The 26,460-nt window shown below is 36.8% G+C and overlaps 1 protein-coding gene across 1 annotated transcript in view; it reads left to right on the top strand.

Moving 5' to 3' along the window:
- The window catches only part of LOC121420230 (gamma-aminobutyric acid type B receptor subunit 1-like), a 47,004-nt gene that overhangs the window by 12,329 nt on the left and 8,215 nt on the right, over positions 1–26,460 (top strand). Inside the window, exons 3-9 of the mRNA XM_041614796.1 lie at positions 9,531–9,632; positions 11,951–12,065; positions 16,927–17,075; positions 17,972–18,122; positions 19,914–20,075; positions 21,592–21,684; positions 25,331–25,481. Of these exons, the coding sequence (XP_041470730.1) occupies positions 9,531–9,632; positions 11,951–12,065; positions 16,927–17,075; positions 17,972–18,122; positions 19,914–20,075; positions 21,592–21,684; positions 25,331–25,481 (923 nt within the window). The remainder of the gene's footprint in view (positions 1–9,530; positions 9,633–11,950; positions 12,066–16,926; positions 17,076–17,971; positions 18,123–19,913; positions 20,076–21,591; positions 21,685–25,330; positions 25,482–26,460) is intronic.

The following is a 26,460-nucleotide window of genomic DNA, read 5'->3' as shown; positions in this document are numbered from 1 at the left end:
CACTTTGCCACTCTCGACCCAGGTGCTAAATGGGTACCCGGTAGGATGCGAAAGATATTGTATGTTTGATTTTGCCAGCGCCATAATGTGGCTGCGATGAATGCAAGGAATGCTCCCCAGGGAGTGGAAATTGTGCACGTTTCGTGCTTGATTGAAATGAATCCAGTGACCGGGGTAATAATATGCTGTAACGCGCTTTGGGCCACTCTGGGAAAAGCGCTTTATAAAAATTGGCTATTATTATTAATACCACATGTTTAGTGAGGAATAGTATTTCACATGACAATGAGGAGAAAATTAGAATACTTCAGTTTTCATACAATACAATACAATATAAGATAAATAGTGAGTGGGTGACGTCATTAGTCTCCTCATCTGGATACCGACCAGGGTGTACATATAACTATTTTGTACAATTAAGCGAAACTAAAAACTTTCTCATTTTGCATCCGACTTTGATGAAATTTTTACTGTTTTGCACGTTGTTCTATTTTTATTCAAATCAATTTTTCGTTGGGGTGGACTTGTTCTTTAAGTGACAATTGAATGGAATAAGCTTTACTTTTTATTTTTTTATTCTGGTAGAACTTGCGGATAGTTAGTAATTAGGTAGAAACAACATATTTCCATCCCTTTAGAAGTTTGGTATTTATCAAGATCATTCATCACCATAATATATGGCTCTTGGAATCAAGATACAAGGACTGTCGATTTCCTGTAATATTTATTACATTTCCATTCAGGGTTTATAATCCCATAATGTCATTCATTTGATTTACTTATACATACTGTAAGATATTCTTCTATTCGGAGAGCATCACATAAAACGATTGCTGGTGCCCCTTTTAATGACAATTGTTACAAGCTATTAAAATCCTTGCTTCTGATTGGCTGACAGAAACATTTCCAGTGAAATTAATTGCCAAGACTATTAGTGAATTTATCCTCTTGATTTTCAAGTTCGGATGATTTGATATCTCACTATGTCTTCATGAAACTGACAATGATGTATCGGATTCATTACAGGGCATAATTACGAATGTCATTTATCATCATTTCTTTCTACTGTGTTGAAAGGCAAACCTAGGGAAGTTTATCTTCAATTCATTCTGCCGTCGTATTTTAATGGTTTTTTTTATTGATCAAGCTCTCAGGGGAACATTTCGACACAATTTAATACACACCTCAATAAAAGGGACAGTTTAACTTTATTCAGGATCTATACATGTTTTCAACGCAAAAACGAGAACATTTCTGCTCGCTCGCGGGTCATGACCGCACTGGTACATACCCATCCCCACTTAAATGTTATTGTCTTATTTGCAGCGCTGAAAAAAAAGAAAAAAAAAATCATCACCTCCCCCCCCGCTCATCACTTTTTAGAGACTGGGCGGGAGATTTAAAAAAAAAATCAGCTCGAACCCCCCCCCTTTCAAAAATCCTGCGTACGCGCCTGATGCTTCTCTTACAGCCAGTGTTGTAACCAATATTCCAAAACTTAAGATAAGGCAGGAATCACCTCAGATATTTACGCTAATCGAATGCCTTATACGACAGTCATAAACGTCCATATACTGTAGTAAATGAAGATTGTCATTTTCAATAGTTGAGAATCATGATGCTTTTGAAATAAAATCTTCAAGGTATCCATTAAAAACGAGTTTATATGCACTGACAACATGAAGAGCCCGACATGTCTCAGACTTTTTCAACCTCCACAAATACACTTTTAATTTTTTTTTATTTTAAAGTGGATCGATTCTTGTCAAACACTCTTAAAAATGTTGGGCAACATACTGTCAACATAACAATTGGTTAAAACTTCATTCAATTCTGGGTAGTTTTAATGTGTTGTTTGGGTGAAAAAACTAAACAGTATTGGTTGAAAACTACCCAAAGCTTGTTAATTTGTTAACCAATTTGGTGTGGACAGTATGTTGCCCATTATTTTTTGGAGTGAAGAAGATTTTTTTTTTCATTTCCAATGGAATTTGGGGACCTACATGTTTTTCATAGCAATTTTGGATATTTATTATTTTTTTGTTTGGCTCCAATCATCTTATTATTTGCAATGCTGTGTATTTCTTGATGCAATCCTATACATATTCCCCTCCATGTCCTCGGGGATACAATCCTTGATGGGTTTGATTAAACTTTTTATATATCCTTAGATTTTTTTTACTTCACAGTTACTTGTATATGGATGAATTAAAATAAAAAATAGATACAAATACAAATATACAATAACTGATCAACGAGACAAAAAAACGCCCCAAAACAGCGTTATACAGTGCGTCCCACAAAAAACGAAACCGAGGTTTATCGATGATTTATCATAACTTAATCACAAATACAATAGACAAATTACGTACCATTGTAACGCTTAGAGTCCCCTCTTTCATCTGAAATTACTTAGATTATTTCTCATTCACGCATGAGTGAGCAAAAACAATTGGAAGAGGGGATACCAAAAAGTCATTTAGCGGGCTGTATCTGGGTTTCAAAATGAAAACCACATTTTAAATAGTTCAATATCTGCTCTTTAATTTGATACCTCAATTACAGAAAATGGTCAAGAAATAACAAAGTTCTGGTTATTTGAAATAAGGCTTGAATTTCAATAATTTCATGAAAATGAAGAGGTTCTACAGGCAAGCGTTCAAACTCACTTGACACTCCGTTTTGTTGACGATCAGCCATGCATTAAGTCTTTTGTTAACCATGCGAAAACTTCTGTGGGAAACCGGTGAAAACACGTTTATTTAATGAAACTATGGAAATACAAGCATTGTTTTGAGGGAAAATAACTTTTTTACTTCTTTAACATTTTTTGTGATTAAGGTATCAAATAAATGAGCAGATATTGAACTTTTTAGGCATGTGGTTTTCTTTTTGAAATTCAGATACCCCCCCCCCGCCAAATGAGTTTTTGGTATCCTTTCTTCAAATTGTTTTTGCTCACTTCTGCGTGAATGGGGAATAAATCTAAGCAATATCAGATGAAAGAGGAGATTCTAAGCTTTACATTGGTAAGTCATTTGTCTATTGTATTTGTGATTAATTTATGATAAATCATCGCTTTATCTTGGTTTCGTTTTTTCTGGGACGCACTGTATTAGCAAAGGAATTATAGGGCTTAAATCAACAATTTACTCATCTATCATATAACATTTGCCTTTATCTCAGAGAATGCTTTCAAGTACGGTTTGAACTGATTGCTTTCCAAGTCATGGTCATCTCAAATCGATCGATCTCGCAGATATGACAATTATCTCCATTCAAAGTTTGTTAATATGAATAAAATCAATAGCTCATACGATTGCAATATTATTGATCTTAAAGTCAAGGCAGTATTTTGTTTAACTTCCGTACGATATACCAGTCTTCAATGTAATATCAATTTTTTAATCAGCGGCATTTAAAAAAATCTTCATTGTTCTAGAAATTTTATTCTTTATATAAGATTTGGAAAATATTGATTTTTAGCGATTTAGGTTGCCCGAAAATAAGTTTTCGTTTGACAACCTTGGTATTGTAAAAGAATACCTTTTTTTATAATAACAAGTGGTATTTTATTCAATATATTTGATAATATTTAGGGAGAAAACATGATTTGTCTAATTCCAAAAAGATGAATCACTCTTTTTCTAAATTAAGAGAAGAAGAAAAAAATATTCTGTGAAAATGCGAGCGAGAGAAGTGGGCGAGCAAAAAAAATGTTGACCATTTTACTATAAAAATCAAATTTTTGGTAGATTTATACGTAATATTAAAAAAATAATATACACATTTCCCTTTCGCTTTCTTTTTTTATCTCCTATTTTTCGTTGGTGTGATTTTTGTTGTTGTGGGTGGGGAGCATGGCCTCCAAGTACCTCCGAAGCACCCCCATCTGTAGATTAGTAACCCTAATATAAACATACCTCCACTCAGGTAAACTACTAATTCAACCCCCTTATTTCTACCAAGAAGTTGATTTGTAACATCTGTTGGAAGATGGAAATACAAAGTAGAATTAGTAGATCTCGTGCTGTTCTGTCACAGTAGAATAATATTGGAATTTGTTATCCGTAGTGGGCGCGGCTGGTTCTTATTCTTGATTTGAGTTTGTTTGACAATAATATAGACCTTGAAAATTCATCGCAAAGAAGCAGTGCATAAGCCATCCAACTTTAACAGGGTTGAAAAGTGTCTCTTAAGTTTGATTAGTTAAACTCGTTCTCATCATGCCGAACATAATTATCTTCCCCTAAAACCAGGCCTCATGTATTCAAAGCATGTAGGCCTATATTATGCGATTTCAGAATAACAGATATGACCATGACATTCATGTATGAAATATGATTTAGGAGCGGAATCAAAACCTCTCAAAATATTAGGTTCCAGTTCCGGATGGCAATGATGTATCTTTTATTCCGATTTTGGAACATCAGATGAAGATTTGAAACCTTATTGATCTTGTTAATTATCGATGCCATAGCTCTCGGGCGTTATCCGACTTTGGCTGATGAAGATATTCATTGCTTCCTTTGACCTTACTAGTCGTCCCCAGTCCCCTTGTTAATTATTGTATCAGTTGATATGAAAACAATGTAAAGCAAAAAAGTTCTAAGCTTTTCGAATTTATGAAAAGTATTAACTGACATGCAATTATCTAGGCCTATTTGGTTTTGTAAAAATGTCTGTTTATTATTGTTGAGAAATATGCTTTTCAAAAGTTACAAATTGTGTTTTCCGGTTTATGAACAGAAACCGCTCCCTCCATTCCAAAAAACATGAAGCAAATTCATCGTAACTATGAGGGAGAGATGACTTTTCATTCCTGTCAAACTTTTTGCAACGGGAACATGTTTTTCTGACGTGGTCATGAGTTCATGAAAGAAGTTTGATGTCATCGACCCTTTCTATTTTTGGATAAGGATTGGTTGTATTTATTCTTAAGTTGTCTTTGGAAGATATGAACTTAGTTCCTTGTAATCCCAGAATTAAACGATTCTCTTCATTTTTTGTCTAATTCTATTTTCGATTCTTATTCGTACAGTAAGTACTCTACCTCGTTCCAGTGTAGGGTGATTGGTTGACGATTAATGATCTGTTTCATTTAACTTATTGTGTATAATTCTCTCGTTTTTTAATGTTTTTTTTTGTATGGAGGTATATCCCCCAGTCCTTAATTCTAAGTCGATGAGTCAAGACTGTCTTATTTCCGGTGTGCTAATAAGCTCTGCTTTCAGATTTGTCACGTCCATTATATTGTTACTTTTGTATGAGAGTAAATTAAGCCTTTGGAAATAAATGTACGATAATTGATTGAAATCGGCTTCGATTTTGACCACTGACGGGGGGGGGGGGAAGTTATCGAAGCGTCCCATAGTTCCTGCTGACTTTGCTGCTGACAAGAACTTGCCAGTGTCAGTGAGGGAGAAGTCATCCAAAACGACCAAAAGCATCCAAAATTCACTGGTGCACGATATTCGATTCTTTGAAATAAAGTGATTTAGTGAAAGTAATCTCACATGAACCTTGTAAGCTCAGGGAAATTCACGAAAGCATCATTTTTGTCCTGGAACGGCAAAGATTACGAGTGATGGTAAGAAACTTCGGCCGTACCCATCTTCGGGACTACTGTGGGCGAAGTTACCCCTAGGCCCTACGCCTACGGCGCTGGCGGCGGCGATGATGAGATGGTTTTGTCGGAGTGGCGACGAAGGCCCGAAAATTATGGAATGTCAATTGTTCTCTGAGTCATAGGAGAACCCCCCCCCAGCTTTCTTCTCTATTTGTAAGGATCTCGGTAAGACTTAACTCAGGTAGCTCCGGACCGCGAAGCGGGCTGGAGCTGAGGATTCAACCATGCAAAACGAGGGAGACACTGGCCCTGGGCTAGCTGGGGTAGATTGGGGTCTCAATAGTGATCTTATTGATAAAATGTGGAAACAGAAACTAGGCCTATGCAGTTAGGCCTACCACGATTATATGGATGAAGGTCTGTCGTGACACACAAATCCTGATATCGAGGCATAGACTAGAACCTCAAAAAAGCAAAAAGTTCTGTCGCGATACCTCTCCTTTCAAAATTCAAGACAAATGGCCGATCGAGACCGAGGCTATATATATATTTTTTTTGAGATTCCGGTCTGTGCCTCGATGTCAGGATTTGTGTGTCACGATAGACCTTCATCCATATAATCATGGTAAGTGCATAATTTCTGTTTCCACATATTAAGATTACTATTGAGACCCCAATCTACCCCAGTCCCGTGTCTCCCTCGTTTCGCACGGTCAACTCCTGGGCAAATAGGTGAGGTAGATTTAGTCCATGATTGGAACATGATGGTTTTCCTTTCAAATTTATGATGGGGGTCCTAAAGCTACGCAATTTGTTTATTAAATGACAAAAAATATGCCAATTTTAATTTTTGAACAAATTGTGGCAAACATTTTAAAGATCATTAACCAAGAAGAAAATATCACAAAAGTCACTAGATCTAGATCAAATATGAAAATTCTGCTGCTGTTTTCCGAACACCTCTTGATTTTGACGCCCGATGTAGAGGGGTTCCTAAAGCTATGCACTCGATTTATCATGCAAAGAAATGGTATTTCTGTGCCTCATTTCTAAAATATGTTCATATCATTATAGGATAATATGAAATTAAAGCGAATATAACTTCATAATTCTAAACAGTTCGTCGGCGGTTATCCGAACTGTTGTGTCAGTCAATTTTGGTAAAAAAATTTATTTGAGATTTTTGCAGAAAATTAAAGTACAAGTTCTACTCTATTCACTACTAAATTTTTAGGCAGTATTTTATTTCGTTTTCTGAGATATGAGAGGATTTTCATGGCGATGCCACACAAATTTTTAATAAAATGCTCACATCCCATTGGAAACGTGTAATGTAACAGAGTGATAAGACGCTTTGACTAACCTCGATTTCAATGCGCTCGGTCAACCAAACCGTTGTATTGGCACTGGCACTGCATTGACTTTGCACGTGAAAAGCGATACGAGGTTTAAACTGATTGCGTGCATTGAAACCGCCGTCGGTCAAAGCGTTGCTTTTTCCCTCTGGCGTTTTTTTACAGGGAAAATCGAAGTCCCTCAAACCGAAATTACAAGCATGTAGCTCTTTTTCCATATTTTCTCGGATCCTTACTTTTGTGTGAAAATAAAGATACCAATGTCAAGCAAATTTCTTGGTCTTTCCAACTATGTATTTTTCAAGCAATGAATATTTTGTCAGGCTGGGGAACTAAGTGTGAAATTCATGCACCGTCGTACATGTATGTGTGATACGACAGTTTGGATGACTGCTGACGAGTTTTCTAAGGAGAGGGGGCACATTTCCCTAACGCAGGGGCCAGAGCTGCCAACATTTGATAATTGTTGAGATTGAGATTTTATGAGAAGCGAAGCGCGAGGGAGTGGGGGACGGGATGACCCCCTGGCAATCTAATATATGCTCCATTAGTTTACAGCGTACACTAGTTTAATGGGATGTTAATTGGCTGGTTCACTCTTTATGCCCTTCTTGTAGATAGCAGCAATATTTGCCTTACACCAATCATCAGGAAGAAGTCTTTGGTCATAATCATGATTGCCTAAAGATGAATTCCAGAACTAGCTCTGGACCTGCAGCTTTTGAGGTATCCAGTTTATTAAACAATTTTATGATACCACTCATTGCAATGACAATCTCGGGCATCTCTGGGAAATTCCTTTGAGGTAGGTTAGGAGTCTTGCCAACATCTCTGGACAAGACACTTTGGATTTGCTCAGCCATTTCTGTTTTTCCTTGATCATCTGGATCCCAACATTATCCTTTCGTCTAGTTTTTACGTATTTCCAGAAATCTTTATAACCTGCTTCAGATAGATCTGATATGAATTCTCATCGTGTCTTCCCAAGCTCTTTGTGAACTTTATGTTTATCCTATTGAGCTTGGTCTCCAAGTTTCTTTGCTTTTGAGAACATCCTCTCCTTTTGACAGAATCTCTTGAGTTTTGATGTTAGCCAAGGCACACACAGTTTTCAGGATACAATTCTGGAAGGTGCACGCTTTCATGTCAGGTCATGCACTGTATCTCATAATTTACACCAGTTTTCTTCAACTGTTTTTACAGTAGGGTTTGAGTTAAGGTAGCTTTCACAAAAACATTCAGCATCTGCTTTAAGCTTGTCCTCATCTAACTCCTTCCATTGGTGGATTAGTCTCGAATGTCTTGAGGGTAAGCATGCTTTTATGTTACCATCACCTCGCTGTGCTCACAGAAACCTGGGTAGGGTTTGACTTCTGTTACTAGAGATGGGTGTGTGGTGAAAAATGGGTCAAATTTATTTTCAGTCCCATTGAGCTCCTGTTGGGGACCAAGATGTTGCTGGGATGTTGAAGTCCCCTTCAAGAAGGATGTAAGGTGCCTCAGTTTCCAGCTGGATCTTGTCTAGACTAATTTTCAGATTGTCCAGGTTTTTGCAGTTTGTTGGTGGTCTAATTTATAGTAGGATCCAACTTCCTCTGTGTGTTCTGGGGCCGGTTTCATAAAGGACTTGCAACTGTTGTATTTTTGCCATTATGGCAACTACCATGGAAACCTTGATTCTGATTGGCTGATGAGCTAACCATCAGCATTTTCTTCTACTGAAAAAAACTATTGTCGCTTGTTTTGTTCCCAGGTTTGATTATTGCCATTGTATAATTACAAACAAAAATCATATCATTCCCGGGTTGTGAGAGGCTATTATGAGGATATGCCAGGCATGGATCAAGCCGGATTAGATTTAGAAACAATTTCGAGAGGCTAATTTTGTGCAGTAACAATGTGGCCCCTGAAATGGTATTGTGTGTAATCTGGCGGGATCCGCACCTGCTCACTTGAGAAAAAGGCTCATCAGAAAATCGCCATGTTCCGATGTTGTTTTACTGGACTTGATGAGAATAAAATTACTATTTTGTATCAGTCCATAATTCACCCAGCATTGGAATATGTGTCATCCTTATGGAGCCCACTAACCAAGAAGAACATTGATAAACTAGAAAAGGTACAGACCGAATGTCTAGGTCTTGGCAAGAAGAGAATTCCACCTGAATCTTTGGAAGACAGGAGAATTAAAGCAGATTTTATTAGTACTTACAAATATTTAAATGGGTACTATGGAAATTCAGCCCAAAGTTTCTTCTCTCAACCTAAATATTTCTTAGAGGCCATTCTAGAAAATTGTTCCAAAGACGTTCCAGAACACGAGTAGCTGGCCACTTCTTCAGTAACAGAGTGGTCCATCAGTGGAACAAACTTCCGGAAGAAGTTGTGTCTGCACCTACAGTGGCTACCTTTAAAAAACGACTGAGAACCATTCCTTTAGGAATTGAGGGCTAATCTACCAAGTACCTTGGATGCTCAGTAGTTCAATCCACCAAAAGAGATTGAAAATATTTAATATAGACCTTTAAGAAATTAAATGATTTTTACATTCATTTCATAACTGTATTTCCTTCTCTCTTGTCTCTTTTTTCCTGAAATATTTGTAGCCTACTGCGGATTTCCTGACTGGTGCAAGGATGAATGGGATTGAGATCATCGCGTCGGAAAGCTTCTCGGAGGACCCTTCACTTCAAGTAACAAACCTCAAGGTAGGATGTTACACTCTCTCTTGGTGTGTTAAAATCAACACCAATTAATATCCATAGGTAACCACGTCCTAGGGTGTAAGAATTTAACCCTAGAATTTTAACATAACACCAAACAGTGATAAAATCATAACAACCAGTGCCGGCTGAACAGAAATGTTGTTAGCCCAATAGAGCGCCAACAGTAAGCCCAGTCACATATTCTGGATTGTGAAGTCAAAACATTTATTCCAATGTGTAAGTAATGCATTGTTGTAACAATGGACATTTGTTCACATTATAGGGCCTCTGTTAGCACTAACAATGTTTCTGTGCGGTCAGTACAGATGTTATAGTACCACTCGTTCCGGCTTCACAGAAAATTTGTTAGCAACGCTAATAGTGTTAACAGAACGCTAATAGTGAACCAAGTCTCTTCATTTTTTTATATGATGTCAAACATTGTTCCAATATGTAAGTCATAACAAGTTGTTTTAACATGAGTCAATGTGCGACATTACCGGTTGTAACAGGGCCTCTGTTTATTAGTGCACTGTTAGCTATAGCAACGATATTGTGCGGCTGGTACTAGTGTTTACTTGAAATACCCATAATTGAGAACATCGGGGTAAAATTATTGAAGTGCTTCTTTGTACAATGGTTAAAACCACAGTTTTATTGATGTGAAGAATGGTACTAAATCTGATTTAGTGTGGTGGTCTTAATAAAAGGTATTAAAAAACAGAATGGTGGTTATTTGAGCCTTTTTTAGCGGGGGGGGGGGGGGGGTTACCAAGAATATAGCATTTCCATAAAAGAGCACTGTTTATTGAATGCCTTGCCTCATGAGCATAAGTGCTGGGGCAGTGAAGCAACCATGGTAGATACCGGTGGTATGGAGTGGTGATGATTGGTAGTGTGTCTTCAGGGGGCGTGCTTGTGTATTATGAGAACCGGAATGTTTAAACAGATATCAGTTGGTGTTCGTAGAGGACCTTACCCTGGGGTGTTGAAATTTCACCTTAGAGTTTCAACATAACAGAGGATGTTAAGCCCAGCCCATGCTATGCGACACGACTGCACCAAGATTTAATTGCAACAAAATCACAGTGTGCACCACCCCATAACTGCAACTGCGATCCGATTTCTTGCAGTAGGATCCCAGACCAAATCTCAGACATTTGACATTTCAAATCTGTAGCAATTTTTTTGTGATTTTGTTAATTAGAGCCAATCAGATTTTTCCTAGATGGCAAGGCCAATTTGCTGTGCTGCTGCAGCGCAGACAACATATGCGCAACAGAAGAGAATCCATGGAGATGCAGCAACTATTGCAATGTGTGCACTGGCCTGCTGATGCAATTGCACTGAGGTGGGATTGGCACCTTGTTGCAATCTGATGCAATCACATATTGCATAATGTGTGCTGTATGGGTTATAAAGTAATAACCAGGGGTGCTGTAATAACACCCTGGTTATTGATCAAATAAAATTTAAAGGTGCACATTTCCAGGATTCAAGAGGGGGCTGTTGTACGTACATACATGCTGCAGATGATGGCGCTACCTGCTCGCTAATTGACACCAATGTTATACAGTGCAGATGCCATGTTGTGAATGCCCAGACTCTTGACGATTTCTCAGTTAGTGTACGCTTTAGCTGCGCTGTTAGAAGATTTTGGCAGGTTGGCTCCGCATCCTGTGTGAAGTGATGTTTGGGCCAATGTCGATGTGGCTGAAAGCAGTGTTGCATATGTGTACTGTGCCTGTGTTGCACGACGGCTGATGATAGACAGATGAATGGAAACTATGTCTATGATCTTTGTCATACAGATGGCGCTAATTTCAGTGTAGATTTCAATATTATACAAAGTTCAGTTTATGTGACTGTACCAGATCTAGATCCTCGATGATATACTGACAATAAAGCCTGGTTTTACAGACTCATGAAATCAGTGTTTACTGCAACTACTGGCATTTCTCTGTAATACTGGTAATGTGCTCATTTTTGATCGGAGCAATTGCATTGGAGCAATTTCTATAGCATTTCAACACTACAGAGATTTTTCCTTAAAATTTTTTATTTACTTATGGTTGACTTCTTATTTCTGAAATACATCCTGGCCTAATCCCAGGCTCAACATCAACAGCAGGCGAGGTAAATGGGTACCCGGCAGGAAGTGTTAAGCATTTTGTAAGGAAGTAATGATATTATTATTGTTATTATTATTGCCCTAGTTGAGCTCACTATCACATACTCCGGGGTACGTATGGCAACAAAGTCAAAAGAAGCTGAACCAAGATTTGTAAACAACTCTTAATTTCTCTGATCAATTTATACAGAAACAAGGAGCACGCATCATCATCGGGAACTTCTACGAGAACAGAGCCCGACAGGTATTTTGCCAGGCCTACAAAGATGGGCTATACGGCGAGAAATATGTGTGGATAATAACAGGTAAGGGACATTAAGGTAAGAGGGAATTTTTTTCTTTTTAAGTGGGAAATAGAAGACAGTAAAATCATCCAAGAAAGATGAACATAATTTGTAAACCAATGTTGATGAAAATGGGAGTAATCTTCATCAAAGGGAGGGAGAAGTACAAAAAAAAGGAGAAAGTAAGAAAATTGAAGAAATGAAGAAGAACAAGAAGAAATAACTTTATGAACTAGAATTCTCAAATTTAATCTATGAGTTCGCCATGGCACAAAAAGTAATTTTTCAGATGAGATAGAATATCCCTTTTCACGATTTATGTTATGAATTTCAAGAATAATTTTTCATTAAATATTTCTTTGATTATAATTTAAACTTAAGATTCTTTTACATGCTCATTTACATATTGAATTAAATTTTACATTTACTTGTCAACTATTATGCTTTTATTTACTTGTCAACTATTATTATTATGTTTGAAACTTAACATCTATATGAGTTGAAATTGAATTTCCAAATGGACGATTGAAAATACAGGTCTAAGGTCTGAATTCATGAAGTGGATTTAAACCTACATAAACCATCGTCTAAATCCTTAAGTTTGATATGGACAGTCATAAAAGGGCAATTTTAGCTGCTTTCTTTTTCTGCTGATTTCAACCTTTTTGGCTGCCCATAGCCCATTTGTATCGTGGGTTTAGTCAGTGGTCTAGGTTTAAATCTTCTTCGCGAATTCGGGCCTAAGAGTTTATCAAATCCCCACGAAACTCCATGTCTTATGCAAATACAGGTCTACTTATCAGTAAGCGGAAACTCATTTCCCCAATGACTTCATTGGTTTACTCGAAAGTGAAATGTGAAATTTGGGGGGGATGTTTGCTTGTCAATAATTTTTGGGACCAAGCTATTCTGAGGGTAGTGTATATGTAGTAATGTTCTGATCGACAGAGTCATAGCATATCATTGGATAATGTCACAATTTTGGATGTACAGCATAAAGGAGGATAGTATAAGGGAAGAGTATTCACTAAAATTTAAGAAATTCATACCATTCAAGAAAAACAATTTAAATTATAAAGAAGAATGGAATAGTCGAAATTCCCAACTCAAGCAAACTGCCTTCCCGGTTTCAAATAAACCTTTCTCCCACCCAAGCGGAGTCTTTGGGAAACGGTTTTCTGTCTTTCTGTGAAATGGACATATGTCTACACAACACATGCAGTTTCGTCAGGGTTTAGCCAACTTTTCAGAGATGTGTTTTGTCCTCTACCCATCTGGAACTGTCAGTTTGTGATCCGCCTTTGTTTACGTTCAAGATACCATTTACTAATGTATTCAAACTTAACGGATGTCCTATCAAAGAGGGTGTTTTGCTGTTCAATTCACCTGCTACCGGCAGTGGTAGCATCTGAATGGGATGGGGTCCACCTTCTATCAATGTTTTTGGCGGTATGTTGGACGAAGCTCAACCAAGCTAAAGGGTTCTGTCACTCGTGACCAATAATGATGACGATACCTGCTTCCATTATAGGCATGGTCTTATTCTCACACCTACCTGAATGCAGAGTGAAGTTTCATCTCCTGCAAATAATGTCCGGATGTATCCTATGATACTTTCACATCACCTGACTTTCAAAACGCGTGACCACAGAGCACGCTTGAGAATACAATACGGAAGTAGCATTATTTACCCCCATCGTCAATGATGCAATTAAATTCATCAGGAGCATTTAATTATTGTATCTTTTGTATTTTGAAAGATCGAAGCTGTAACAGTACGTTACATGATTTTAAATTCGAAAGGCCTGTCACATTGTTCCTCGCAAGCCGTCCAAATGATTGCCCACAGTTCACTTGCAACAAAGTTTTGAGCATGTTCCAAACTTTTCTGCGTGCGAATCCGATTTGCGTGCGCTCCTGCAAGGAACTGTGTGCAAGGGTGCTACATAACTGTTTAGAAGCACTTGCCCTGTCGAGGAAAGTAAATTTTTGTATACGTGGAATATACTTGCCTGAAAATCTATTGCCCTTGCCCCCCCAAAACCCCTTAAAAACAAAGTTTTACCTCAAAAGAAAATAATTATTGCAGTTTTATAAACCATTAACCTTTTATTTCTCCTTTTTGACATGAACTGATGTACCTTGATCTTGCATTTCTTTCTCCAAAGTGATTTTTATCTTACCAACCATGACAAACTTTAGGGTCGATGTATCATATCGACCCTACATGTAATTTTGGTATTTTGAGAATTTTGCTTGCCCAATTCGGGAAAGTAGTTTTGGTCTTTAACACAAAACACTTGCCTGACTTTAACTGTTACTTGCCCCGGTCAATCGGGCAAGTGTTTATGTAGCACCCTGCGGGGCGAGATACAAAAGTCACCCACAAGTCATACGCAAGGCTTGCAAAAACGATGTGACAGGGCCTTGAATATTTTTTTCGTCATGGGTACAGAGTGGCGGATGTGTCAATAAAAACGTGCCTTTACGTCTGGCTACGTAGAAAAGATATTAGTTTTAGATAGCTGGTATTGCATGAGGCCCAACAGCATGCGTTAGATGGGTCATTACCATAACCCAGTATCTTTTCTGCATGATCGATATCATACAGAGATGCAGATATCGTTATCTTCATTGGTTTATTATGTGACAGGTCCTTTGTTGGTGTAGAACTTAACACACATAATTTGAATACATTAGTAATGGTTTACTATTCGACAGTTCGATCTTTGTGTGAAAGATTTTGTTTCTATAATTTAACCGCAAACGCTTTTTAAAATCTAAACTAACATAAGCTTAAAGCGCAATCCTCCAGTTTTTGACAGGTCTTAGCTTGCTTGTTCCCAGCGGTAAAAGTCCTCCCCTCTCGTCATTCTTCAAGTCTGCTCGCCGATCACCTAGCGCCCTCTGGAGTTCATCTCAGGCTCACCCCCGACCTGGTTTTTCTCTGCGTAGTCTGGTTTGATTTTTAGAAAAGTCAAAATGCCAATCTCAGCTGCCTATATTTTCTTTTTTTATCTTGAATTATAATTTACATTTTGAATTGCAATCCTGAAAAGAGATGCAATAGTATTTTTTGCAAAACTTTATAGAGTCGAGAATGTTTACCTGCATGACCAAATACTTGATGCAGCTAAAAGAAGAAAACATGATGGTACTTGTGTTAAACATAAAAAAGTATTAAGTCCTCCATTTTTGTTGAAATACTGTAACTATTGACCAAAACATGTTTGAGCAAATTAATTTGCAGGAATGTTCCTATATTCATTTTCTAACTTTTGTGTAAAATTGTTTTAATTCCATCGATTCATGCATGAATGAACATGCATATTAAAGAGCAAAGCTTTCACTTTCAACAAGTTGCAGCAGTAATTAGTTATGCCAAAATAACAGAGTAAATAATAACAATTTTGCATTAACTCTTTGCCCACCTTGTTCGACTAGAATCACATACAGCAGACTGCCAAGTTTGACTCCAGTCACTTTCTATTCACAATACACACAGAGCATATTAAGTCTATTGTTCAAACCCACATATAAATACAAATCAATGTATGAATGTGATGCATCGTGCACACAAGTTTTTCTTTACAGTAAACCAATCAAAAGGTATTATGAGCTGGATTAGCATAGTCCATGCAAACCCCTAATAAGGTTTGCTTCTTGAAATAAATGTGGCGCAGGAGTGATTCTGTCCATGGCGGGCAAAGAGTTCATTATAAAATGGGCATACTTACCCACTCACAAACATATAAAAACACATTTACATATCGTGATTAAACAAAATAAATGAATTTTAGAATATGAATGCGTACAAGAAAGTGTCAGAGAAAGTGCAATTTATTTCAGATCACTAAACAATAACAATGCAAAAACTTTACTGTGTAAGGGCTCAAACAATACCGTACTTTATTATTCTTGAATAGCATTTAATAAATTGTAGAATATACAGTGTAAAAGTGTCAAAAGAAGGGGTAATGCATTTACAGTCACTAAACAGATGATTTTCCGGTGTAAGGACTCCAACATAGTTTATTAACACCAATAGCACTTACATGTATATCATTCATCCCATGCCTCAAAATGAACCTTGTTACTTTTATCAGTTTTGCCTTTGATACGTGTATGTGCTCACTCATGTACGACTTTATGGATCAATCAGATCTTCACATGGAAGTTCGTCAATGAATGTAGCAACATTCCTTCTGAATTCGTTTGCTAAAACATTGATATGTCAATAGAAATTTATGGTATTCTTTAAAAAGGGAGTTTTGGGGCTCTATATGTTTTGTATAATGATTGCAGAAACATATTACTGGTAAGTTGCAAGATAGTGTAGTAGTGATAGTTGTAGTATTTGGGTGATGCAGTGTATTTTATGTTATTGTAATGGGTGTTAGGGTGTTATTTACTAAAAACTCACTTATATCATTTTTTATATACTTGGTATGATCATATTTTGATTTACATCATGTATCCTCTTTTTATACAGAGTTTTATTTATCAAAAATTTTGGTTTCACTGATTCACCCCACCACATCATTACCCGATAGGAGTAAATATGCATAGAGATAGTAATATGATTAGTGAAAGATAGTCATTAGAACGTTAGTAGATGATAGATAATCCTCTTACAAATTTTGTGATCAATGTTTAAATTGCATTTTGAACAATTAGAATAGCAGTAGTAGTGGAGTGATTAGAACTATGTGTTATAGTTAATAATCGTAGCATGTGGCCTCTTTCCTGTAGTGATTGGGTTATAAGGGTATGATTCACTAATTATTCTGTAAATAAAAGATTGAGGGGAGTATGAAGATTGCTACCTTTTTCAAAAGGAGCCTCTATTCATGCGCTTGTCGCCTTGAAATTCCCTTTTTAGGTTGGTATAGCAACGAGTGGTGGAGGGTGAGGGACCCGGATCATCCACACGATTGTACCTCGGAGCAGATGGATGAAGCGGTGAGGGGCTACTTCACCACAGATGCGTTACCTCTCAGTCTGGCGCAGCATCCGGGCGTGTCTGGGAAGGTGAGGAGAGGGGAACGGAGGATGGAGTAAGAAGAGGGGGAGAGAGGGAGAGACAGAGGAGAGATAAGATAAGAGAGAGGTAGAATATGGTAGCCAAAAAGATGGATGTAGAGAAAGAGAGAGTGGGTTGGGAGGGATCGGTACTGGAGAGATAGATGCAGGGGGAGATGTATTAGTCTGCTGGGCAAACCCTTCATTCGGGTAAAGGGTCTGAATTGCAGCCTACTCATACATTGTGTACTGAAGGACAGCAAGTTTTGTATGTACTAGTCTTTGCGTGGAGACACACTTGTTGATCAAAGTTTCAATCAGGGTCTGTGCCTGCAGTATCGGGAGGGTGTGTTCATTACAATATGTGGAGTGGTGGTGATGAAAAACATGCTGTAAGCAACCTGAAAGATGTACTACATTTGATGGGAAATGTGGATTTGGGGGAAAAAACAAGAGAAGTATTGGAAATGAAAATGGTCATCGACAAGACAATGAGATAACTTGGATCTATTTAATTGTTGGTAAAATAAGTAATAATAATAATGGTCAGTTTTTGTATAGTGCATAATTCTAACACACATAACAAAAAGTCTCTATGTGCTTGAGAAAACAAAGGAGAGGAAGAGAAGTGTTAATTAGTTCATTTTGTTGAGGCTAGTTACAATTTGAATAAGTTTTAAGAGCTGTTTTGAACTTAACTGAATCAATCTATTTCAGGGAATTTGGGAGTTTGTTCCATAAAAAAAAAACGGGCTGCATGAGCAAATGAACGTTCGCCATATGATTTTGTTGATATTTGAGGTATGACTAATAAATTCATGCATTAGTGTTACTGTTTCCGCTTTGTATCTATCCTCTGCCAAAAAGTGCTGTAAAAATCTAACTATTGTTATTATCATTACTAGACCACGGAGCAGTTTTGGGAGGAGTACACTGATTATGTCGGAGGTAACCCAGAGACTCTTTCAGGTTACCAGGAAGCACCCTATGGCTACGATAGCGTCTGGACCATCGCTCTTATGCTTCAGGAAGCAGAAGAAATACTGCAAAGAATGAGTGAGTAAATGGTCATCATTCATATATTCCACATACTAAGAATCTTGTCATAGGATTAGTCAGAAGTCGGTCACATGATAGAGGGTAGTTTCCCCCTTCAATCATCACTCGCAGTGATGGAACTTTTGCGTTTCACTGATCACTTTGGCCCAGAGGGTCAGAACGCGTTTTAAATTAATCTGAGTATGTGCGAAATGAAGAGGTCATCGCCAGGCCCCTTGATTTGTTTTGTCCATCAATCTCCATTTTGTATACACACCAGCAGTAAAGCTTTGCCATAACAAAAGAACGTTTCCCCTCGATTGATTTTTGTGATGGTAAAATTTCTTTGTGAGGTCACAATAAATTTTGCTGGAGCAAGATCTCGGGTGCTTGCGCACAGTTTACATACTCACTAGCATTAAAGCAAGCATAATTGTCTCGATGGATTCTTTTTTTTTCAAAGGAAACTTAAAAAAAAATAAAACTTCTTCTTATAGAGATGTATGGATATTGGATCCTTCATTTATAGTGGATCCCAATGTGAAATATAAAGCATGTAATCGCCTCATGATTTCTTGTGAAGAGGCAAACAATCATTTCCTCGGCAAGCTGGATGTGCCCGGTATCTTTCCTCTGCTTAGCTTCAGAAAGATAATTACAGTACATCCAGCTTTCCTTGAAAGTGATAATATGCCCCTCACCTTTAGCAACATTGATTATTTGCTCTATGTTGAAAGCCACAAAAATAATGAAAGGTTTCCTCCCATGAATGAAGGGGGGGGGGAACAACCTATAATCGACACTATCTGTGTAAGAGGAAGAAAAACGGACTATTGAGAATGGGGAGCCTGACCAATATGGAAAAGCCTTTGTGAAAAAAAGTCTGAAGTCATTCCAGGGCCCCGTCTTTATACAAAGGGTGGGAATTGATCCAGTTAATGGATGGAAATCCATCCAAGTTGCACAATGTCATTTGTAAACAAAGAGAAGCATAGCGAATTTTCAAGAAAATATTGAATGCATGAATAAACATCATAGCTAGAAAATATTTTGAGCAAACATGCATAATAGATGTTGACCTTGCTGGCTGTCTATATTTGTGATCGATTAGATCAATTGCAACTCTTTGTAAGACGGGGCCCTGATCAACCACAACGATGGAAAGCTAGCAACGTCAACATCTAAAATGCATTTTTATTCAAATTATTCTCTACATATGAAGTACATTTAAACATCCATCGTTTTCTTGACAATTCAGTGTGCTTCTCTTTGTTCAAAAAGTATTATATGCAAATTTTGATATTTTGTCAAATTATGACATTGATGGATTTCCATATATTTGACATTGATTAAATCAATTGTAACTCTTGGTAAGATGGGTTCCTGAAATACTGTACATATACTCTACCCCGGGGTACTCTACTACCTTCCATGAAATTGATACAAGATAAAATTTGTGAAATCCCCAACAGTGCAGGAAAAAGAGTGGAGCAACCCAACTTGGTTTATAGGCACTATTTTCTAGGTCTTGTTATAGAAATGCGATTTATGTAAGCTTATTATTATATTTGCAATCAAATTGAATCATTTCAGTAGCTTTAAATTGTTATCGCATTTTGTCATAACTTTTTATGTAACGGGACCTATCAAAGCAGGTCTTGTGTTATTGATGCGCTTTATTTTGAAAGATAACGAGACATTTTTGAAGGCTAGATTGATATTGCGACATTTTAAATAATTTTTTTTATAGTTTCCAGTGTTTAACCTTGCTTACAACAAATCCTCATTGATTTTTGTTTCATTTCTCAGATCCGCCAAAGTCGATCGCCGATTTCAGCTACGAGGACGACGAAATAGCGGACATATTCTACCACATCATGAACAAAACCAACTTCGAAGGGGTGTCTGGTCCCGTCCAGTTCACTGCCGTGGGCGACAGAAAGGGACTAATGCAAGTTGAAAGACAGATAGGTGAGTTCTATCTTCTGCGCTAGGGAACATGTCGTGGAAACAATTTCATTGACACCTGTTATAAGCTACTAAAATCCTTGCATCTGATTGGCTCATAATGCTTCATGAAACACTCCTTAGGTATTGATTGTTGTAATCACCAAATTAATGTTGTGGATGTGGGTCTTTCTTATCATGAGCGGCATTAAATTCCAACTTGTCCTAATCAACGTCAATAAAGTTTTTACTACTTTATATAGCCTTTTTAATACTATTTCAAATGTAATTCTTTTAATGTGCATTGATTTTTGATATAATCTAGTACATTCTCAATTTTTTTTATCCAACCCAAAATATGGTTAGGATATGATCCAACCAGAGGTTGAAAAAAAATCCCAATACATTTTAAACAACTTTATACAGGTTAATCGCTAGAGGGTATTCATTTGTCTCACAATCTACTATGGTCAACAAGGAAATTCGTGATCACTCTCGCAAAAAGTGTTCACTAGCTTTCTAGGAAATTCGTGATCACTCTCGCAAAAAGTGTTCACTAGCTTACAAGTTCACGAGCTTTCGAGTGCCGCTGCAACTCTTTATCAAGAGTGCAGCGGTTATTTCAATCCACAATAATGAACCTATTTAGTTTTATACAGGTTGTTTAGAAAAAATCTGAGAGTGTACCGCCCAAGTTATATTGCAAACAGCATGAATACATAGTTCATAGATTTTCTTCTATCAAGTTTTTTAACCTTATTCAACTGTCCTTATAAACTAATCAGTGAAAAGGTACTGTCCGATTTTATAAGCATGACAATCATGAAAATGTGAAAAATAATAACTGATGCTAATATCAAAGTACAACATTGAAATTATTACTGACCTTTTATCTTAATTCCAAGGTGACTTCTGAATAGACTTATTCATAATTTGTATGTATGATTTAACATTATTGAGAAATTAAAACAAAATTTAGAAAGGCAAAACCAGATGTGAAATTACACATCATCATCGTTTTCGAAAATACAATTGATGATTAACATGAGAAAACACTAACGTCAGTACCATGCTTGTGATCACTCAATGTCGCAATGCTGGGTAAAGTAAAGATAAACTTTATCTCTATCATCGTTCCATTAATATTATTTCAGAAGGATTTCTTTCTTATTATCAACAGGTGAATTCGGTTTGGTATGTGCATATATAATTGAAAAAAAGGGTTAAGTAAAGAGTTGCATTGTATTGGGTTAAAAGGGGACTTCATGGTTGTGTATAAACAAAATGTATGTTTTGTGGGTAATGTTTACACAATACTGTGTAAAACTGATGCAGCATTTTGTGTATCTTTACCAAGCAAACATGCATGTTCTCTTTTACCCAATATTTGGTAAATTTTATATTGAATATGTGTCTTTCCAAAAAAAAAAAAAAACAGTAAATGCCAGCTCTTTAAAACATTCATGCATGGCAATCTCTGTGGAATGAGAGTTTTGTAAGGTTACCATGGTAATGAAAGATTCTGCATTATTTTGTACAGGAAACACGGAAGTACGTGTTGGCATTTACGACCCGTCGAGGAGCCCTGGCGACGAATTAACATGGAGTCAGGAAAACCCAATCACATGGAAAGGTGAGATGTTGCCATGGTAATCAATGGACAGCCCTGAATTTTTTCTTTTTCATGATGTATTCCAAATTTGACATTGATTTTTCATTGATCCTAAAGTTCCTTTGAAGGTTTCTTCCAATATTGAAGAAAATGAAAGAAAAAAGTTGGCAACAATGTCAAATTCACTTTAATCAGAATGTGTTTTATCATTGGGGTTCTTTTTTCATCTTATTTATACATTGAAACCTTTGCAATTCAGTGCATGGACTGGGAAAATGTTCTTTTTCCCCAATAAAATCCTTCAATCAATCAGTTACATTGGAAATTGACTTTTAAAAATTTCTCAAAAAAAATCTCCAAAGCATTAGTTTTCTTGACATTTAAGTACTAATAATTATCTTATTTGTCCAATTTGACTACAATTTTCATTTATCTTATTCTTTGATTTTTCTGCATTCACTCAAAATAAAGAGGGTTTCATTCTCCTTAAAGCATACGCTTGTTTAGTGAAAACCACTTTTAGACAAAGTCATTAGAATGTGTGAAAATCAATATCGATCGACGGTGATGTATTGGTGAACATCAGGAGATGAAGGAATGTGAATGTATCATTTTACAGTCAATGACTACTTAATTCAAATTGATGATGCTTCCTACTTCTTTGTCTCTGTATCTCCCTGTCCCTGATTCTCTCTCTCTCTTTTCACCTTATCCATTTTCCTTCTACATTTCTTTTTTTTCTTCTCTTTTTCTGTATATCTTCATCACCATTTTCATCTTCTTCTTCTCCTCCTCCTCTTCTTCCTTCTTCATCATCTACTTCTATTACTACACCTTCTTTTATACCAATTTACTACTCAAATAATAATTCTATGCTAATATACTACTGATATTATTTTATCATCCTTTTTCCTTCTACTTCTATTTTTTTTCTTTCTTTTTTGTTCTTCCTTAAAACTGCCTTCTTTATTATTGTTTAATTACTGTTTTAAGCCATTCTTTGTTGTATTTTCATAAGTTTGCTGAACACGTGCATAAATAAGTGAATTACTAGATTTATATGTGCATATACTTTCAAAACGATGATAAAGTTTTAAAATATTTTTTTATCTTTGATGGTCATAAGAAACAAAGATTTGTCCTATTATTTTTATTGTAAATATTCAGAATGAGTACCTGGGCTCAAACACATTATCCTATTAGGGCGTGTTAGGACCAAAAGCTCTCCAACATAAATAAAAGGAGATGCAACAACGAGATCCACATCTCACTAATTTTTATGTCGCCTGCGTAGCGTACAGGACTATAGGCGCATGGGTTTCAGGTCACATGACCATAATGTCATAGGTCATGTAGGATCAATGAACCTTTTTTTCTGGTACTTTTCTGTCTTATTAATCTCTTTTCACCCTTTTACTACATATAAAATCGTGGTGGGGGGGGGGGGGTCACCTCCCCGTGCTGCTCCTGTAGCGCAGCCCCATTGAGAATGAGTTATATTATATTGAGAATGAGATATCTTGGGCATCAGGCTCAACGGGTTAATCTATAACTCTATTCATCAAACATAGTCTGACCTAGCAACAACCATAGAGCATGCATTCATCTTTGTCTGTCTGTAAGGTATGCATGATAGCTAAAAATAACAGGTGATTGTATTGTCTGACCTAACTGCATTTGTATTGAGAACTTGTACCAGACAGACCCTTATGAATGCTAATCATCAGAATTCAAAGAACCAGATGGTAGCTTGGTAAACATTTCAGCTATTCTGGGCTTAACGTTTGAATACACCATTGTGAATCCATGTATATTCAATTTATGTCATTCCCAATTTGCATTCCTGAATGGATGATAAAGATTCTCACCTCCTCTGTGCTTATTGGATGAAATCACTAAAGCCTATTGTCAGACGTCATGTTTATATGCATGAGATTTAGGAAATAAGACCATGACGTGGAAGTTTCTTGACTAACTGTCCAAAAGTTTGCCTATCACTTGCTGGAGTATATAAGAGAGACCTTGCTTGCGAATCAGATGGAGGCAGTGAGCAAGCAAGGCCAGTATGAAGAGACACATAACAATATGTGACCAGTCATCTGATGATGATGTCATTTGCATTATGATGTTAAGACATCAACATAACAACCATGCACAACACAAGACTTCTACAACATATCACAACCCCAGCTAACCTTTATGCTGGCCTTGTTTATTATCTATTTATGCCAGCCTTTTTTCGGCTGGCATGAATAGATGATAGTGTGCTAGTGGGCTGCGTTTTCGATTCAAAAGCATTTTATGCAAATTAGATTCAAGTGTACAGCATAGAACATTCAGTGTACAGCTTTAGAAAGGGAAAAGCATTCAGTGTACAGACTGAGATAGGGAAAGTGTACAGTTTAAAATAAGGACACAGTACAGTCATGGTGTAGGTAGGCTATATTTTGCTATTACATTTTGTCATTTAGGGTTTTATTAGTTCCATTCTAGTTGAAATATCAGGAATTATGCTTTTTGTCTTGGTTGCTTATCAGAGTGAGACTTTGAAAGGTTGTCAACTTTGAAATCTCATAAACCAAGGTTAAGTTTTTGAAATGTTGTGGACCTATTGCATTAAACTTTGACAAAAGGGTAATTGAGTATTACTATGGGTTGAAGGTTACATGATGGTCAGGAATCATTTAGGATATTTTTATGGTGTTTTAACCCTATTTACTGAAAGATATTCATCTTAGTTGCTTTCCAAGTCAGCACTGTTGCTGGCAAGAATGCCAGAGGCGTTTTACTTGTGATCATTTTGTATCTTTGCTGAGGGCTTTCCAGGTGACAAAATCTGGCGACGTATCAATCTTTTTATTGAAAAATCAACTATTTTGCCTTTTGTGTCTCGCATGTGTAGCAGAGAAATAGGCACTGCTTTTCGGACAGTGATGACGGCAATCTTAACCAAGTTTTTGAAATGTCATCATGACCTTAATAATATCAGTCACATTTCCCCTACAGTATCTGTTTTGTTCATTTTTATTCACACCACCTATATGTAGCTGGTACAAATGTTAAAACTGCTGTTTTCGACTACCAGTAGGGGAAATGTCACTGAGCGTACGGGACATTTTGACAACAATTTCTAGTCTCCTAGCGAATTGCTTGAGCAATAAAATATTCTCTTTTTTTGTCAATGATAAAGTGGGTAATCATGTGAAAAACCAATAACCAACAAAAATATTGATTATGGGTAAATTATAGGTGAAAATGTTATCGGAACACAGAAATGTCTCGTACGACTTGTAACATTTTAAGCTCTAATTCACCTATGGACAACATTTTTGTTGGTTGTCAGTTGTTTTTTTTTGCATGTCTACCCTCGCATATTGAAGTTTTTTGTTCGTTTGGACAACAGGTTGAGCATGGAATCGCCCAACTTAGGTATAAAAACATATTGACCTATTTCATAAAATCAAATATTGCTAATCATGTGATTAAGTTTCTTTTAGGGTCAATAAATCTGACCACCAGGTAGTACTGTTGACATAAAAACTTAAACCATGGTTCTAGACTACCTAATAGAGGCATCCAAAAATAATTAATTTTGTTTATAGCAAGTTTCATTCCCTACATCTAGAATTGTTCATTACCTACTTCATTTTTTTTTGTCTATGAACAGGTGGACGACCACCGCTGGATTCGATCATCGAAAGAGAAACCCGCGTGAATATATCTGTAGCCATCTTCATTGTGATGACGGCCTTAGCCGTGTCGGGTATCGTTATGGCGGTCGCTTTCCTTGCCTTCAATATCAAGTACAGAGCCAAGAGGTGAGGGGTTTTTTTCTGTAGAACTCTTGGTGTTAATGGAGAAGTCTACCCTGACTGTTGCAAACATGAAGTATATTGGTGAAGATTTGAGGAAAATCTATCAAAGATTAGAATTATCGGAATTCAATTTTTTTTCAGAGCGAGACTATAGGCTTTACGGCGGTGTCGTCATAAGTTTTTTAAATGTCCTCAGATAGTAAACCTACAGAAACTTGGACATAAAGGTAATCAAGTAATATTGAACATCCTGCTCAAGTTTCAAGTCACTTAGGGCAACAAACTTGGCCATGTTGGGGTTATTTATAGGAATTGTCATCATAACTTTAAAAGAATCTAGAACGGTCACTTAGGGTCAACAAACTTTGGCCATGTTAAGGGTATTTGAGGAATTGTCATCGTACATGTTGGGATTATGTGTTAAATGGGCATCATATAGTATGAATTATTGTTTTGCACATGTAGGTCACATGATCATGTCAAAGCTTCAGGTTGGATCAATGGACATAATGTTTTATTATATTGCCGTTTTCAAAGGCGACACTGCTGCTATATTAAATTGCGGAATGCAGGCAAGACTGCCAGAGGCGTTCCACTTGTTAACCATATGATACGTTAGAAAGCTGCTCATATAATTATGATGTCACCAAAAAAAATTATACTTTTTTTCAATCCTAGATTTACCTCAAACCTTCATAAATCTTTTTGTTAGGGTGAACTTCTTAAAGAGGAAACCATCCTTGGTCATGAGATGGTGTTAAAAGAAAATGGAACCTTTGGAACAAGATAGCTTGTGTAGAAACAGACCAACAAAAGTTTGACAAAAATCAGACAAATAATGAGAAAGATATACAAATTTGAATATAGCGATCACTAATGCTATGGAGATCCTCACTTTGGCATTGCGATAAGGATGTGTGATGTCACTTGTGAACAACTCTCCCCATTAATTTAGTATTTCATTAATCTGCCTCTTTTATGA

This window comes from Lytechinus variegatus, chromosome 1, assembly GCF_018143015.1.
Source record: "Lytechinus variegatus isolate NC3 chromosome 1, Lvar_3.0, whole genome shotgun sequence".
NCBI classification, from domain to species: domain Eukaryota; kingdom Metazoa; phylum Echinodermata; class Echinoidea; order Temnopleuroida; family Toxopneustidae; genus Lytechinus; species Lytechinus variegatus.
The sequence above is the reverse complement of the archived record's forward strand: the minus strand, read 5'-3'. Positions and strand labels throughout refer to the sequence as shown.